The sequence below is a fragment of the Bubalus bubalis genome, chromosome 19, assembly GCF_019923935.1.
Source record: "Bubalus bubalis isolate 160015118507 breed Murrah chromosome 19, NDDB_SH_1, whole genome shotgun sequence".
In the NCBI taxonomy this organism is placed as follows: Eukaryota; Metazoa; Chordata; class Mammalia; order Artiodactyla; family Bovidae; genus Bubalus; species Bubalus bubalis.
In genome coordinates this window covers 14918546-14935310 of record NC_059175.1, presented here as the reverse complement: position 1 = coordinate 14935310, position 16765 = coordinate 14918546, and the positions used below count along the sequence as shown (strand labels likewise).

At 39.5% G+C, this 16765-nt stretch overlaps 1 protein-coding gene across 11 annotated transcripts in view; it reads left to right on the top strand.

Moving 5' to 3' along the window:
• Positions 1-16765, top strand: part of RNF180 (ring finger protein 180) — a 305707-nt gene that overhangs the window by 222974 nt on the left and 65968 nt on the right. For all 11 annotated transcript variants that reach the window (XM_044932401.2, XM_044932398.2, XM_044932399.2 and 8 more), the window contains one exon: positions 9764-9989. In XM_044932401.2, the coding sequence (XP_044788336.2) occupies positions 9764-9989 (226 nt within the window). The remainder of the gene's footprint in view (positions 1-9763; positions 9990-16765) is intronic.

Here is a 16765-nt window from a genome sequence, read left to right as displayed (position 1 = left end):
TGAGTCTGACTAAAGGTTTATCAATTATTGTTATATTTCCAAAGAACCTGCTCTCAGCTTCATGGATCTTTCCTTTTTATTTTTTTGGCTTCTGTTTCATTTATGTCTACTCTGACCTTCAGTATTTCCTTCTTCTCCCTTTGTGTTTTGTTTTTCTTTTTCTAGAGCCTCTAAGCATATGGTTAGTCTTATTTTTCTTATTTTTCTGAGGTAGATTTGTATTGCTATAAATGCCTCTTTTAGGACTGGTTGGCTATATCTCATGAATCTTGGCTACTTATGTATTTATTTTCATTTGTCTCCGGGTATTTTTTTTTCCTTTTATCTTTAATTTTGTCAGTGACCCATTGGTTGTTTAGTAGCACATTGTTTAACATCCATGTGCTTGTGTTTTTACAATTTTTGTTTTATGGTTAGTTTCTAGACTTATACTTTTGTGTTCAGAAAAAATGCCGGATATAATTTCAGTCTTCTAAAATTTACTGTGACTTGTTTGTGGCCTAGCATGTGATCTATCCCAGAGAATGTGCACTTGAAAAGAGTGTATATTTTGCTGCTTTTGAATGGAATGCTCTGTATATGGCTATTAAATCTATCTGGTTAATATGTCATTTAAGGTCAGTGTTTCCTCTTTGATTCTACTTGGATAATCTATTGATGTAATTGGGGTATGAAAGTCCTCTACTATTATTGTATTAATGTAACTTTCTCTATTTGTGGCTGGTAATATTTGCTGTATTAAGTACTCTTAGGTTGCGTGTGTATGTATTTACAATTGTTATATCTTTTTGTTGAATTGATTCCTTTATCATTATGTAGTGTGTCTTTGTATAATATTTTAAATATATTATGCTACTTCCTTCTGGCCTGCAGAGTTACTCTGAAGTCAGCTGGTAGCCTTATGGGAGTTCCAGTAAAAGTAACTTATTGCTTTTCCCTTGCCATTTTTTCATATTCTCTTTTTATCATTAATTTTTGCCATTTTAATTACAGTGTGTCTTGGTGTGGTCCTCTTTCAGTTGATCTTGTTTGAGACTCTCTGTGCTTCCTAGACCTGAATGTCTGTTTCCTTTCCCAGGTTAGGGTTTGTTTTTGTTTGTTTAACTATTGTATCTTATATATGTTCTCTACTCCTTTCTCCTTCCCTTATCCTTCTAGGATCTCTATAATATGAATGTTAGTATGCTTGATGTTTTTCCAGAGGTCTCTTAAAATGTCATTTCTTTTTTATTCTTTATTCTTTTTGGCTTCAGTGGTTTCCACCAATCTTCCAGCTCACTGATCTGTTCTTCTGCTTCATCTAATCCACTGTCAGTTACTTCTAGTGTATTTTCTAATGCTTTGTTAAACTTCTAACTGTGTTCATCCAGTCTTCAACAAGTTAGTTGAGCATTTTTATGATCATTATTTTGAACTTTTATTGGGTAGACTACTTATCTCCATTTCATTTTCTTCACCTAGAGTTTTCATTCCTTCATTTAACCCTTTTTTAACCTCATTTTGTCTCAGTCTTGCATTTATTTGTAGGTATTACGTAGGTTGGTTACATTTCCTGATCTTGGAGTAATGGCCTTTTGTAGGAGATTTCTTATGGGGCCCAGCGTCTCACTTCTCTCTGGTCACCAGAGCTGGTTACCAGGGTAAGGCCCTAGCATGACTGGTTGTAGGTCCCAGGAATCCCGGGGCTGATTATGGCCTATTTGTGAGCAGGGCCAAAGAGTTGGGTTGAAGGACAGCTAGATGCAGGTGCCAAAGGTCTAGGTGCTTGTGCCAGTCTGCTAATGGGTGGGGCTGGGTCCTGCTGCAATTGACTTCAGGCCTGGGGGTTCTGGGGCTGGCCTTGGCCTACTTTTGGGCAGTGTTAGGTCCCAGGGAAGCTTGCTGAGGGTTGTGGGGGATCCTGGGGCTGGTGGACAGGGCTAGATCCCCTCTTGACTGGCTCCTCTGCCTGGGATTTGCCAGAACTGATACCAACTGGAAGGTTAGCAGGGCTGGATCCCAGGGCCAGTGGCTAGAGGGAGGACTCCAAAGTGTTACTTTGCCAGCATGATGGAGCTCCCCCAAATGGTTGCTGTCAGTGTCTGTGTTCCCAGGGAGGGTCTTAGATGCCTCCACCTCTTTGAGAGGCTCTCCAAGATCAGCAAATGTGTCTGATCTGGTCTCCTTTCAAATTACTTACTCTGTACAGGGTCTCAGAGCCGGTGAGAATTTGTGTGCACCCTTTAAGAGCATAATCTCTGTTTCTTACTACCCTATAGCTTTCCTATATATAAATCCCACTGGCTTTCAAAGCCAGACATTCTGGAGGCTTCTTTCCCCATGCAGGACCCAGGACTGGGGAGCTCTAGGTGAGACTGGGATCCCTTGAACCTTGGGAAGAACCTCTGCAATTATTCTTCCCTCTATGGGTCACCTACCCCAGGGTGTGGGTCATGATTATATTGCATCTCTGTCCCTCCTACCCATCTCATTGTGATTCCTTTTTTTAACCCTTAAAAAATATTTTCTGTTGGTCTTCAGGTCATCCTCATCAATAGTTGTTCTATAAATAATTGTAATTTTGGTGGTGTGCCCCTGGAGAAGTAGAGCATGAGGTCTCCCTACTCTGCTTTTGGTCTCCTCTCTCTATCTTCAAAGTTTTGAGTGAAAATATGTTGTTATCTAGGACTATACTTAGATGAAATTCAAATGTGAATACAGAGGAAACTTCAAACTTTCCAGAACATACAGTTTACCATTCACATACATTTCCTGAAAAAAAAATATCAAGGACAGATTACAATAAAACAGAAAATGTAATTCAAGAGAGAGGACAATAAGGGATACAAGAATGCAGTGTTAAATAAGCTGAAGAATAAAAATAAGCAGATAGTAAAGCATAGTTAAATATAGATTAATTGATTTAAAGAATGTACTGACAAAGTAGAGGCATAATATGTTTAAGCAATTAACATTTTAGACATAAAATTCAGATAATCTCAATAAGATATGAGCTATATTTGTGTTTTTGAGTGGGGAGTAAAATGCATTCAATTCATAGGTCTCATTCAGAAAAGGGAGATTATTAATGTTAAACTTCAACTGTTTGTGTTAAAAGTTAAGATTAATTATTAGAAAAACGGAGACAGGATTCAATAGCAGCAAATACTTGGATAGCATTTTTTATATTCCAGGTACTCTTCTGAATGCTTTGTATATATTAATTCTCTTAATGCTTTTAACAGCTCTATGAGCTGCTTCAGTTCAGTCGCTCAGTCGTGTCTGACTCTTTGCAACCCCATGAATCTCAGCACGCCAGGCCTCCCTGTCCATCACCAACTCCCAGAGTTCTAGGTGAGGCTGGGATCACATCAAGACTCACATCCATCGAGTCAGTGATGCCATCCAGCCATCTCATCCTCTGTCGTCCCCTTCTCCTCCTGCCCCCAATCCCTCCCAGCATCAGAGTCTTTTCCAATGAGTCAACTCTTCGCATAAGGTGGCCAAAGTACTGGAGTTTCAGCTTCAGCATCATTCCTTCCAAAGAAATCCCAGGACTGATCTCCTTCAGAATGGACTGGTTGGATCTCCTTGCAGTCCAAGGGACTCTCAAGAGTCTTTCCCAACACCACAGTTCAAAAGCGGCAATTCTTCTGCGCTCAGCCTTCTTCATAGTCCAACTCTCACATCCATACATGACCACAGGAAAAACCACAGCCTTGACTAGACGAACCTTTGTTGGCAAAGTAATGTCCCTGCTTTTGAATATGCTATCTAGGTTAGTCATAACTTTCCTTCCAAGGAGTAAGCATCTTTGAATTTCATGGCTGCAATCACCATCTGCAGTGATTTTGGAGCCCCAAAAAATAAAGTCTGTCACTGTTTCCACTGTTTCCCCATCTATTTCCCATGAAGTGATGGGACCGGATGCCATGATCTTCATTTTCTGAATGTTGAGCTTTAAGCCAACTTTTTCACTCTCCTCTTTCACTTTCATCAAGAGGCTTTTTAGTTCCTCTTCATTTTCTGCCATAAGGGTGGTGTCATCTGCATATCTGAGGTTATTGATATTTTTCCCGGCATCTTGATTCCAGCTTGTGCTTCTTCCAGTCCAGCGCTTCTCAAGATGTACTCTGTATATAAGTTAAATAAGCAGGGTGACAATATACAGCTTTAACGTAGTCCTTTTCCTATTTGGAACCAGTCTGTTGTTCCATGTCCAGTTCTAACTGTTGCTTCCTGACCTGCATACAGATTTCTCAAGAGGCAGGTCAGGTGGTCTGGTATTCCCATCTCTTTCAGAATTTTCCACAGTTTATTGTGATCCACACAGTCAAAGGCTTTGGCATAGTCAATAAAGCAGAAATAGATGTTTTTCTGGAACTCTCTTGCTTTTTCCATGATCCAGTGGATATTGGCAATTTGATCTCTGGTTCCTCTGCCTTTTCTAAAACCAGGTTGAACATCAGGAAGCTCACGGTTCACATATTGCTGAAGCCTGGCTTGGAGAATTTTGAGCATTACTTTACTAGTGTGTGAGATGAGTGCAATTGTACGGTTACTTCTTGAAAAAAAAAAAAAAAGGCAAGAAATAAAACCAAATATAACAGTAATCACAATAATTGTAAATAAACTAAATGTCACTGCTGCTTTGTCTTTATTATTAACAAAAAATTTTGACCTAATTTTTTGAAGAATTTTTAAAGGTTGTTTGTATTATTTGTCTATTTATTATCTCATTATCTTTGACTTGAAGCCCCTGGAGAGGAACATGAGAGACTCAATATATTTGGTTGACTTTGTAGGATAATTTCTATGGGGCCAAAAGCAGTTGAACAGTTGAACACCTATTATATTCATTTGTTGATTATGATGATGATGTCTTGATATTTCTAACTTCCCTATAAATCCTATCTAAATTTCATGTCCTCTTTACATATATTATCATCATCAGTTAACTTTTATTATTTGCTGGACTGTTCAAAGTATAGTAACTCACTTAAGAATTGGTGATAGAGTGTTGCTTCTAATCCATATTGGCTGGGTTGAAATTCCACTCATAGTTTCAATAAGTGATCTGTCTATATTTCACTTTGCTTTGATATGGAAAATGATAATAATAGTGTCTACTTTGTAAGGGTTTAGTGCTGAAGAGGTTAGTTAATATGTACAACTTTGGTCACCGTATTTCTAAGTCCCAAACAATTTGGTAGGAAACATCAGGCAAATGTTTAGCTCTGTGGCAAACATACTATTTAAGATTGAACATTTTATGCTGTTGTTATATCACTTTGGTTGATGAATAGATATTTCTTTTATTTTCTATTTTAGTCGGCGTTCTCATACCTTTCATTCCTTTTTAGATCTAATCATAGGAACTACACAGAGAAAAATTATGATCTCTCTTTCACAAATACTTGAATATCTGGTCTCCTGTTAATACTTTTCTGAGTGAATATCCTCAGTCTTTTAAAAGCACATTGTATGAGAAAGTTTCAGAAATCATGCTGCCCTGGCCTTCAGGGTATTTCTGTGGATAACTATAGTTTGTCTGGGGCCCTCAAAGTAGCTGCAGTTACGGTGTGATCATATAAAGTGGTCGGAACATCAACCCACTTTTTAAGTAGCTGCATCACATGTTGAGCTTCCAGTCAGTTAAAATCTCTGTCTCTTTACATGAACTGCTCTCAGCTAAGTATCATCCATCTTCTATGTGTGCAGTCTGTTTGGATTCTTAATGAGGGATTTATATTTCTCAGCTGGTAAAGAATCTTCCTGCAACGCAGGAGACCCTGGTTTGATTCCTGACTTGGAAAACTCCCTTAGAGAAGGGATAGATTACCTATTCCAGTATTCTCAGGCTTCCCTGGTGGCTCAGATGGTAAAGAATCTGCCCACAATGCAAGAGACCTCAGTTTGATCCCTGGGTTGGGAAGATTTTAAATTTTAAAATAAATTTTAATAGAAATTTATTTTTAATTTTAAATTTACTTTTTAATTTAAAAAGTAAATTTTAATGAAAAATAGGCAAATAAAAATTATGAGGAAGCAGCTAAGTGGTAGTGACAGAGAACAACGTTAGATAGAATAACAGTGAAATCCTTTGGAGAAGTTGATATTTAAAATTTTTTAAATTAGGTAAATTGAGCCATGTATAGACAAGAATGTGTCAACTAATTTTTGTTATGTAACAAAACAAATTTAGTTGTTTAAAACAACAACCTGTATTCACTCACAATTTTCTGAGTTGGCAGTTGGGGCTGGCGTTCAGCTATAATGGTTTGTCTCTAATCCACATGATAGCATCTGGGCTCACCAGTACATTTGCAATTAGGTGACAATTATTGGCTGTACCCACACATGTCCGATGGTTGGCTTGTTGTCAGCAGTCACAATGGAAGCAGCTGGACCATATGTCACTTACTATTCAGCAGGCTAGCCTAGGCTTGTTCACATCTTGGGACTTGTGAGTTCCCAAGATCAGCAGGAGAGGACTATTCCAGTGCACAAGCTTTTTTTAAGCCTTTATTTGCATCACATTTGCTTACATTCCATTGACCAAAGCAAGTCACATGGCAGAGCCCAAATTCAGAGTGTAGAAAACTGATCTCTGCATCTCGATGAAATGCATATAGGTGTATATGGAGAGATAGGAGAATTTTATCTTATTTTGTAATCATTCAAATGGAGTAAGCACTTTTTAAGAGAAACAAAGCATCATGTCTGAAGGCCTTACGGTGAGAAAGTGTTCAGTGTGTTTGTTGAGCCAGAAGATCGGTGAACTGGAACGTAGCTCAATTTGGAGAATAAAAATGAAGGCTGGAACTGGATCCTACAGAGTTCTATAGAGCATTGTAAGGAGTCTCTTTTTATTCCAAATGTAAGAAGGCAGCATCAAGTAGGTGGCAAAAAAGAGGTCCTGGTCTACTTATGAAATGCTGCTGAAACAATAATGAAGGTAAGTTAGGAAAGCATCCTAGGTTTGGCAGAAAGGACTTTAAGATGAAAGGATTTCCTTTATCAGATATTGAGGCTTATTATAAGGCCACAATAAGTGAAAGTCGTTCAGTCATGTCGGACTCTTTGCAACCCCATGAATCACAGCACACCAGTCCTCCCTGTCCATCACCAACTCCCGGAGTTCACTCAGACTCACGTCCATCGAGTCAGTGATGCCGTCCAGCCATCTCATCCTCTGTCGTCCCCTTTTCCTCCTGCCCCCAATCCCTCCCAGCATCAGATTCTTTTCCAGTGAGTCAACTCTTCACATGAGGTGGCCAAAGTACTGGAGTTTCAGCTTTAGCATCATTCCTTCCAGAGAACACCCAGGGCTGATCTCCTTCAGAATGGACTGGTTGGATCTCCCTGCAGTCCAAGGGACTCTCAAGAGTCTTCTCCAACACCACAGTTCAAAAGCATCAATTCTTTGGCACTCAGCTTTCTTCACAGTCCAACTCTCACATCCATACATGACCACTGGAAAAATCATAGCCTTGACTAGATGGACCTTTGTTGGCAAAGTAATGTCTCTGCTTTTGAATATGCTATCTAGGTTGGTCATAACTTTCCTTCCAAGGAGTAAGCATCTAGGAATAGACAATAACATAATGGAGCAAAATAGAAGTCAACATATTTGGCCTCTTAATAACAATGCGGCACTTAAGAACAGTGGAGGGAGAGTAAGGTCATTGAAATAAATGGGTTACACCAATTAATAAGTACATAGAAATTATAATGAAATTTACCCCTAATATACACCATACTGAAAATCAACTTCAGGTAGATGATTAAATATTATTAAATGCAAAATAATACTCTGTTAATGACCTTGGGAAAAGGTAAGTGTTCTTAGATAAGACACAAAAATTACTAACCATAAAGGAAAAATATTCTTTAAAATTAAGAACTTCATTTCATCAAAAACACCATGAGAAGTGTGAAAAGGCAAACCAGAAGAAAGGAAAAAAATTTGCAACACATCTAACCAATAACAACAAGTAACCAGATTAAGTAAAAATGCTTACAAGTATATAAGAAAAATCAGAAAGCCAATTAAAATAATGAGTTAACAATTTGAATATGTCCTTCATAAAGAGAGAAATTACCTACAGGTGGCAGAAAGAGGCTGACAGGAAGTAAGGCCATCTGGATAAATCAAGTAACAGTTTATCCAGTTGAAAGGCTTTTCTGTATCTTCAAGGCTCTGTTTGCCTCTTTTCTGTAACTTTTACATTTCATGTAACCTAAAAATATTTAGAAAGCCCAAAGTCTACTCAAATATTAATCGTTGATCTCCATTTTTCACTTTCATCAAAGTGAGGAGAAAAGCATCTACACCATTTGCCTCAGTGGACTGAGGCCAGGCCTTGTTTAAGGAATATTTCCCAAGGCTCTAACCAAAACTATTGGGCCTGTGAGAAAGGTAGGAGGGAAGGATGGCTGTGGATAATATTTATTGAATATTTGTCGTATGCCAGGCTGTGCTGTGCTCAATGCTTTATGTGGATTACCTCATTTAATTCTCACATAGCACCTTCACAGATGAGAACATTGTGATGTTAAGTAACAGGAATTGTGCCACCAGACTCTGTGCTGCTAACCTGAGTGCCTGTTTCCTAGCTACCTGTTAATAGCCTCTTTCTTAACTATTCCGTTTGGGAGAGAGGAGCAGGCTAGTATTTTCCAGCTGCAAGGCTGATCCCAGAATTACCACAAGTTTCTTTGCAATATCTCTTTCCTGACATACCTTGGGCTTTGGTCTTTTATTGTCTCTGAGGTCCAGGAAGGTGCAAAATGTGGAATAAAGAATGCTGCCTGCGTAGTGTGAAGCTGAAGTTTGACTTCCTCTTGCCCTCAGGTCTCAGTTTAGTTCAGTCACTCAGTCTGTCCGGCTCTTTGCGACCCCATGGACTGCAGCACGCCAGGCTTCCTTGTCCATCACCAGCTCCCAGAGCTTACTCAAACTCATGTTCATTGAGTCAGTGATGCCATCCAACCATCTCATCCTCTGTCGTCCCCCTTTCCTCCTTCCTTCAATCTTTCCCAGCATCAGGGTCTTTTCAGATGAGTCAGTTCTTCGCATCAAGTGGCCAAAGTGTTGGAGTTTCAGCTTCAGACAAAGGAGAAAAGGAAAGATACACCCATTTGAATGCAGAGTTTCAAAGAATAGCAAGGAGAGATAAGAAAGCCTTCCTCAGTGATCAATGCAAAGAAATAGAAGAAAACAATAGAATGGGAAAAACTAGTGATCTCTTCAAGAAAATTAGAGATACCAAGGGAACATTTCATGCAACGATGGGCACAATAGGAAGAGGAGACACAAGAAGGGCACAATAAGAAATGGTATGGACCTAACAGAAGCCCTCAGGTCTATTCATGTGCAAATGCCCATATAAGGCTGGTAATCTTGTGACAGTAGCTTGTTTGCTGTGGTGGGAGTAGGATAGATGGGGAATCTGTCATCCTGGGACCTAACACTTACTTAACTAGTTCTGGTTAAATAGAGATAAAGGTTTACTTAATGTTTTTTTGGTACTATACTTTAACATTTAGCATTATATAAAAATGCTAAAATGAATAATTAAGACTTCTGGGTTTTTCATGTACATTTCTAGTTTCTTCTCACTTTGCAAGGTAGCATTTCTGTCACTGATTATGCACAAAAACAGATAAACCTGCTTCTCATAAATATTTTCATTGACTTTAACAAAATATGAAATCAATTTCTCAAGGAAACCAATCTCATACTGAACTAAGAGAAATTGTTTTTGCTTATATTTTGCAGACTTTGGATAATGAGATGAGTACAGATGATGACAATGAATATGCAGAAGAAAAGGAGAGCTACATCTGTGCAGTGTGTCTGGATGTTTATTTCAACCCCTACATGTGTTACCCTTGCCACCACATCTTCTGTGAGCCCTGCTTACGGACCCTTGCCAAAGACAATCCTGCCAGCACTCCTTGCCCGTTGTGTCGGACAATTATTTCCAGAGTCTTTTTTCAGACAGGTAATTGTTGTCTTTCATTAACATGATTGCCTAATTATTTTGACTACCTCTTTGTTCCAGTTCTAAAGGTACTTTATGAATTATTATGAGAAAGTTATTGAAAATCATATATAGCATAATTCGTTACTCTCCAGTTCATAGAAGAGTGCTTGCCAACTCATTAGAACTTTGTTAAAATCGTAGAATCAGAGATGAAACCAGTTCCTCATCTCTACTCCTCTATTTAATGCTGAGATCTTTTCTAAAGCATCCTAACTAGTTTTTCAGTCGTTACTTGGACATCTCCAGTGTCAAGGACATTCCATTAAAATTTGGAGCAGCCCTACTGATTATTTATTGCTCAAGTCTAACTTCTGTTTCTTCTCATCCTTCGCCCTTTGTTTTTCCCTCTGGAGTCTCAAAGAATAAATCTATAAATGTCTGAGGATGACTACTATGTCTTTCCCTCAAACTCCAGATCTTCTGAACCTTCTTGTGGTTTTAAGGTCTTTTTTTTTGAAGACAGTAAAATTGGAACAAGGATTTGTTTACATAATTACCGTGCCAAGATGGGATATAATACAGTATTTTGATACAAAGAGAAACAGGGAAAACTAATGAATGTGGAACATGGAAACCTGCTAAGGAGAAAGGGAAAAATGATAGAAGTAAGCAGAGCTGTTGGACTGTAAAGAAAGCTGAGCGCCAGAGAATTGATGCTTTTGAACGGTGGTGTTGGAGAAGACTCTTGAGAGTCCCTTGGACTGCAAGGAGATCAAACCAGTCCATCCTAAAGGAGGTCAGTCCTGGGTGTTCATTGGAAGGACTGATGTTGAAGCTGAAACTCCACAACTTTGGCCACCTGATGCAAAGAGCTGACTCATGTGAAAAGACCCTGTTGCTGGGAAAGATTGAGAGCAGGAGGAGAAAGGGACGACAGAAGATGAGATGGTTGGATGGCATCACCAACTCAATGGACATGAGTTTAGGTGAACTCCGGGAGATGGTGGTGGACAGGGAAGCCTGGCGTGCTGCAGTCCATGGGGTTGCAAGGAGTCGGACATGACTGAGTGACTGAACTGAACTGAAAGCAGAGCTGATATTTATTGAGTGCACCACTGTGTGCTAAACCTTCGAGAAGGAAATTTATGTATACACATTCTCACCTCAACCATAGGCCAACTAAGATCAAAGTATGTACTTTATTCATAGTAAAGCTGAAGAAAACACATAGCACATTTTTCTTCCCCTAAAGAAAATCCAAGAACCCATCTGCAAAGAAGAATGAGTTTATAAAAATAAGTTTTGTATACCCAATCAACTGCATGAATGCTTGCAAACCTGCCGTACCAGCTCAGTAATCAAACAATGAGATACCACTTCACACTCACTAGGATGGCTATAGTTAAGAAGATAGATAATAATAAGTGTTGACAAGGATATGGAAAAATTGAAACTCATATATTACTGATAGAAGTATAAAATGGTAAAGTCAGTTTGGAAAATAGCAGAATCAGCTTTGCACATAGAAGATTCTAAGCCTGCTTGTGAGATGGGGAAAAAATTCTTGTGTCCCAAATTAACTAAGAGTTCTTTTGTCTATGAAAATGGAAAAGACTCCAGGATGAGCAGGGCCAAGGAAGAAGACCTTTGGCTAGGGGCAACCTTTCCATTTCTTGACTGACAGCCTCATTCTTCCAGACAAGGAGCTCCCACATTAGCACCCCAATAGCAGATCTGTTCAGGGATGTCAAACATGCTGCATGACAGAATCTGCCAGCCACCTTCATCAGGAGGCCAAGGAAGGGGAAAGGCTATGGCTTACAAATGGTAAATGGAGTGAGGGTCATCCAAGAGAGTGGGGAAGAATCCCTTAGCCAATGAGATCATGGTTTTGTTTTCAGGGAAGGCATCATATTTTCTTGAATCGATTGTATGACTGAAGCCTTCAAACCAAGCATGGCATTGCCCCTACTGCAGACTGACTCTGGGAGACCCCTGTATGAGCCCTACTATAGACTGCAGGAATCCCAGCCCATGGTCATATGGAAGATGTAAATGTCTCGAGTATTACATAAAGAGCCACAGGGTTAGTGCAACTGGACTCTCAACTGTGAAGTCACTTGCTGCTCTCACCCTATTCAGATGCACCCAAACCTCAACAAGGAGAACTTCTGCCCTCCTTCCATTATTTTCCTCCATTCAACCTCAGTCTCCTTTTAGACCACTGACCCCATGCCACTACTCCTCTGCCTTTACATGGTGAAAGTAGGTGCTGATAAGCAGTAGTGCTGGTGAACTGCATTGGAAATGGGAAAATACAATGGCTGAGTCTTCACCTTGTGTATGAAAGAAAGAAAGGGAAAGTGAAGTCACTCAGTCGTGTCTGACTCTTTGCGACCCCATGGACTGTAGCCTACCAGGCTTCTCTGTCCATGGGATTTTCCAGACAAGAGTACTAGAGTGGGGTGCCATTTCCTTCTCCAGGGGATCTTCCCAACCCAGGGGTCAAACCCAGGTCTCCTGCCATGCAGGCAGACGCTTTACCCTCTGAGCCACCAGGGAAGAAGTCCCTAACTAAATAAATGAAATTTAAACTAATCTAGAATTTTAAGTATGAAGCAGGCTTATGATTTTTTCACCAGGAATATTCTGGCTGCCACAATAATAGGAGGATGCTACTGGTATCTAGTCAACAGGGCAGGGATAACAGGTACCCTGCAGTGTTTGGGCCAGTCCCACACAGTGAAAAATTGTCCTGGATTCAGTCTGAATTTTAGATGTCCTGCTGGGCTTTATTCAGGACATATAGCTCATCCAAAAGATCACACTTCCTCTTTTTATCTGCCGTAATAGCCTGTAATTGGTCTTGGTCTGTTGTCTCTGTTCCCATTAAGGGTATTTCATACTTTCTCTTATTCTGTACCAAACAGTCTGGACTGTTAATTCATATGCTAATAGTGATTTTATTCTTGCATTTACCTTGCCTCAACTTTTTCATGTTTATGTTCATCCTGTACAATATAGTCATTGCCTCTGAAATCAAAACTCATTCTTTTCTTTATTGAAATATAAAAAGAAGATTTACAATGTTGTGCTGATCTCTGCTGTACAGCAAAGTGACTCATTATATACATATAGACGATCTTTATTTTTATATTCTTTTCCATTATGGTTTACCACAGGATATTGAATATAGTTCCCTGTGCTGTACAATATGACCTTGTTGTTTATCCATCCTATAAAATATAATAGTTTATATCTGCTAATCCTAAACTCCCAGTCCTCCCCTCCCATGTGCTCTCCCCTTTGGCAACTTCAAGTCTGTTTTCGATGTTTGTGAGTCTGTTTCTGTTTGCAGATAGGTTTATTTGTACCATATTTTAGATTGCACATGTAGGTGGTATTATATGGTATCTGTCTTTCTCTTTCTGACTTCACTTAGTATGATAATCTCTAGTTGCATCCATGTTGCTACAAATGGCATTATTTCATTCTTTTTTATGGCTGAGTAGTAATATTCCATTGTATATGTGTACAAATTCATTCTTTACTAGTAGGCATATCTATTTCATAATGCCTTTTAGTGTAGTCACTCTTGAGCTTTAATATATGGAAATAAATATTTTATTATAAAAAAGAAATAGAAAATTAAGCATAATGATTAGAGCATTGTTTCTCAGGTTTCTGTCATTTTCCTACCACCTTTTCAATTTTCACTATATCCACATACCACCTGAATTATTTTTTTACTTAAGGGTTTTCTTCATATCAACATAGTTTTAAAATATACTTATTTCAGCCTTATCTTTAACAATGTATTTGTGAATGTGTATATTTGATGTTCTTGTTTATTATATACATTAAAATAATAACTATGAAAGTTTTTATTCAATTTCACCCTAAATCCTTTAACATATGGCTCACGGTTCAGTTCAGTCCAGCTGCTCAGTTGTGTCCGACTCTTTGTGACCCCATGAATCACAGCATGCCAGGCCTCCCTGTCCATCACCAACTCCTGGAGTTCACTCAGACTCATGTCCTGCCAGGGTCCAGCCCCGGTGGATCCAGGGAATTCAAAGCGGGGACAGCGTCGGCGAGGATCGGGAAACAATTGCTTAATTAAACGTTAATTAAGGATATAAAGAGTGGTTAAATAAAGATAGCTCAGTGAGGAAATTCAGTGGAGAAAAGAGGCTGAATAATTCAGCCAGAAGGTGAGAGAAAGAACGACATGGGGAGACCAAGTTTCGGTGAACAAGGCCCGCACTTTATTTTCCCAAGTAGTTTTTATACCTTAAGTTATGCATAGAGGATAATGGAGAAAAGGGTAGAGTCATGCAGTAAGCCAGGCTTTCTTCCTGCAAACTTACCATATGCAAAAGTTTAGGTGATTTGCATCATCTTCTGGCCTGGAGGCCTGTTAACATTTTAAGATCCTTTCTTCAGAAAACTTATTTTTCTTTAAAGGTGATTAGTCAGGCGCCACCCTCCAAAAGCATTAGATAAAGTTGCATTCCTATAGGGCAAAGGTGTGGTGGGCTATAACAAGAAAAAGAATTAACTCAAGGGTCCAAGGTTACAAACATTAAAGCTATTACTTACACCAATTATATTAATCAATACACTGCCAGGGACACAGTAGGTAAGGGATATGGAGACTTAGCAGCAAACATTGGCCCAACAAGTGAAAAACCCTTCACCAATACAATTTCTAATCAATCTTTTAACTGCTCAAAGGAATCGGTATTTAGACAGTTTAGAACATCTTATGCCTCTCACAGTTGGGAGGCTCTGAACAATCACATGTGGCCAGAAAAACCTATTCAGGTATGCTAGAGGACTTCCAAAGGAGTTTGTAGGTTGAAACACTATCACACCAAGGAACTTTATTAACTGGAGCTGTAAGTTAACTCTTTTTTTCAGAGAGAGGTAGTGGGGGACAGCCCCCCGTAAAGTCAGAGGTGTAAGTGAGAGCACAAAGCAAAAAGTAGGCAGACTCTGGTTTTGGGGGTAGATGCTCAAGAATTTCCAGGGGGACTCCTGAGGCTTGATCCCGCCTTTGCGTATGCCGAGCCTCCTTCCTCATGACCTTTGCCATGGGCAGAGCTTCTGTTCCCAGCAATGTCCATCAAGTCAGTGATGCCATCCAGCCATCTCATCCTCTGTCATCCCCTTCTCCCCCTGCCCGCAATCCCTCCCAGCATCAGGGTCTTTTCTAATGAGTCAAGTCTTCGCATGAGGTGGCCAAAGTATTGGAGTTTCAGCTTCAGCATCAGTTCTTCCAGTGAACACCCAGGACTGGTCTCCTTTAGTATGGACTGGTTGGATCTCCTTGCAGTCCAAGGGAGTCTCAAGAGCCTTCTCCAACACCACAGTTCAAAAGCATTAATTCTTCAGCGCTCAGCTTTCTTCACAGTCCAACTCTCACATCTGTACGTGACCACTGGAAAAACCATAGCCTTGACTAGACGGACATTTGTTGGCAAAGTAATATCTCTGCTTTTCAATATGCTATCTAGGTTGGTCGTAACTTTCCTTCCAAGGAGTAAGCGTCTTTTAATTTCATGGCTGCAGTCACCATCTCCAGTGATTTTGGAGCCCAGAAAAATAAAGTCTGACACTGCTTCCACTGTTTCCCCATCTATTTCCCATGAAGTGATGGGACCAGATGCCATGATCTTCATTTTCTGAATGTTGAGCTTTAGGCCAACTTTTCACTCTCCTCTTTCACTTTCATCAAGAGGCTTTTTAGTTCCTCTTCACTTTCTGCCATAAGGGTGGTGTCATCTGCATATCTGAGGTTACTGATATTTCTCCCACCAATCCTGATTCCAGCTTGTGCTTCTTCCAGCCCAGCGTTTCTCATGATGTACTCTGAATAGAAGTTAAATAGCAGGGTGACAATATACAGCCTTGACGTACTCCTTTTCCTATTTAGAACCAGTCTGTTGTTCCATGTCCAGTTCTAACTGTTGCTTCCTGACCTGCATATAGGTTTCTCAAGAGGCAGGTCAGGTGGTCTGGTATTCCCATCTCTTTCAGAATTTTCCGCAGTTAGTGCCTTGTAAACCAGATCTTGAAAAAACTGCCTTGCACTTACGGATGTTAACACCAGGAAAGAAAAAAAAATAGCAAACGGGAATATTTAAAACAGTCCTTTGGAGTTGTGAGTGGAGCTGGAGATAGAAGGAGTGGAACAGATCTTCATTGGTGTTTTGTTTTGGGGTTTTTTTTTAATGCTCTTTTACATCATTGGATTTCTTAAACCATGGGAATGTGTTAATTTGACAGTTTTTAAAAATAAATAAGTAAATCAAGATATACAGCATTCAATATGATGGTGGGGCAGGGAGGATGAAGTCCTGTTTCTTTTCATACAGAAGACAGACAATCATGAATTCTTGGAAGCTGAGGATGCATGCTATGATAACCTTTTGAGGATCCACTAGTATCTTTAAATGCAGAATAATAATAGTATACATCTCAACACTGAAAAGTACTTAGCACTTTGTCTTTATCATACTGTGTCTATGCTTGTGTGCTTAGTCGCTCAGTTGTGTCAAACTCTTTGCGACCCCATGGACTATAGCCCTGATCACTGAGAAAGGCTTTCTTATCTCTCCTTGCTATTCTTTGGAACTCTGCATTCAAATGGGTATATATTTCCTTTGTTTTTTGCTTCTCTTCTTTTCACAGCTATTTGTAAGGCTGCCTCAGACAGCCATTTTGCTTTTTTGCATTTCTTTTTCTTGGGAGTGGTCTTGATCTCTATCTCCTGTACAATGTCATGAACC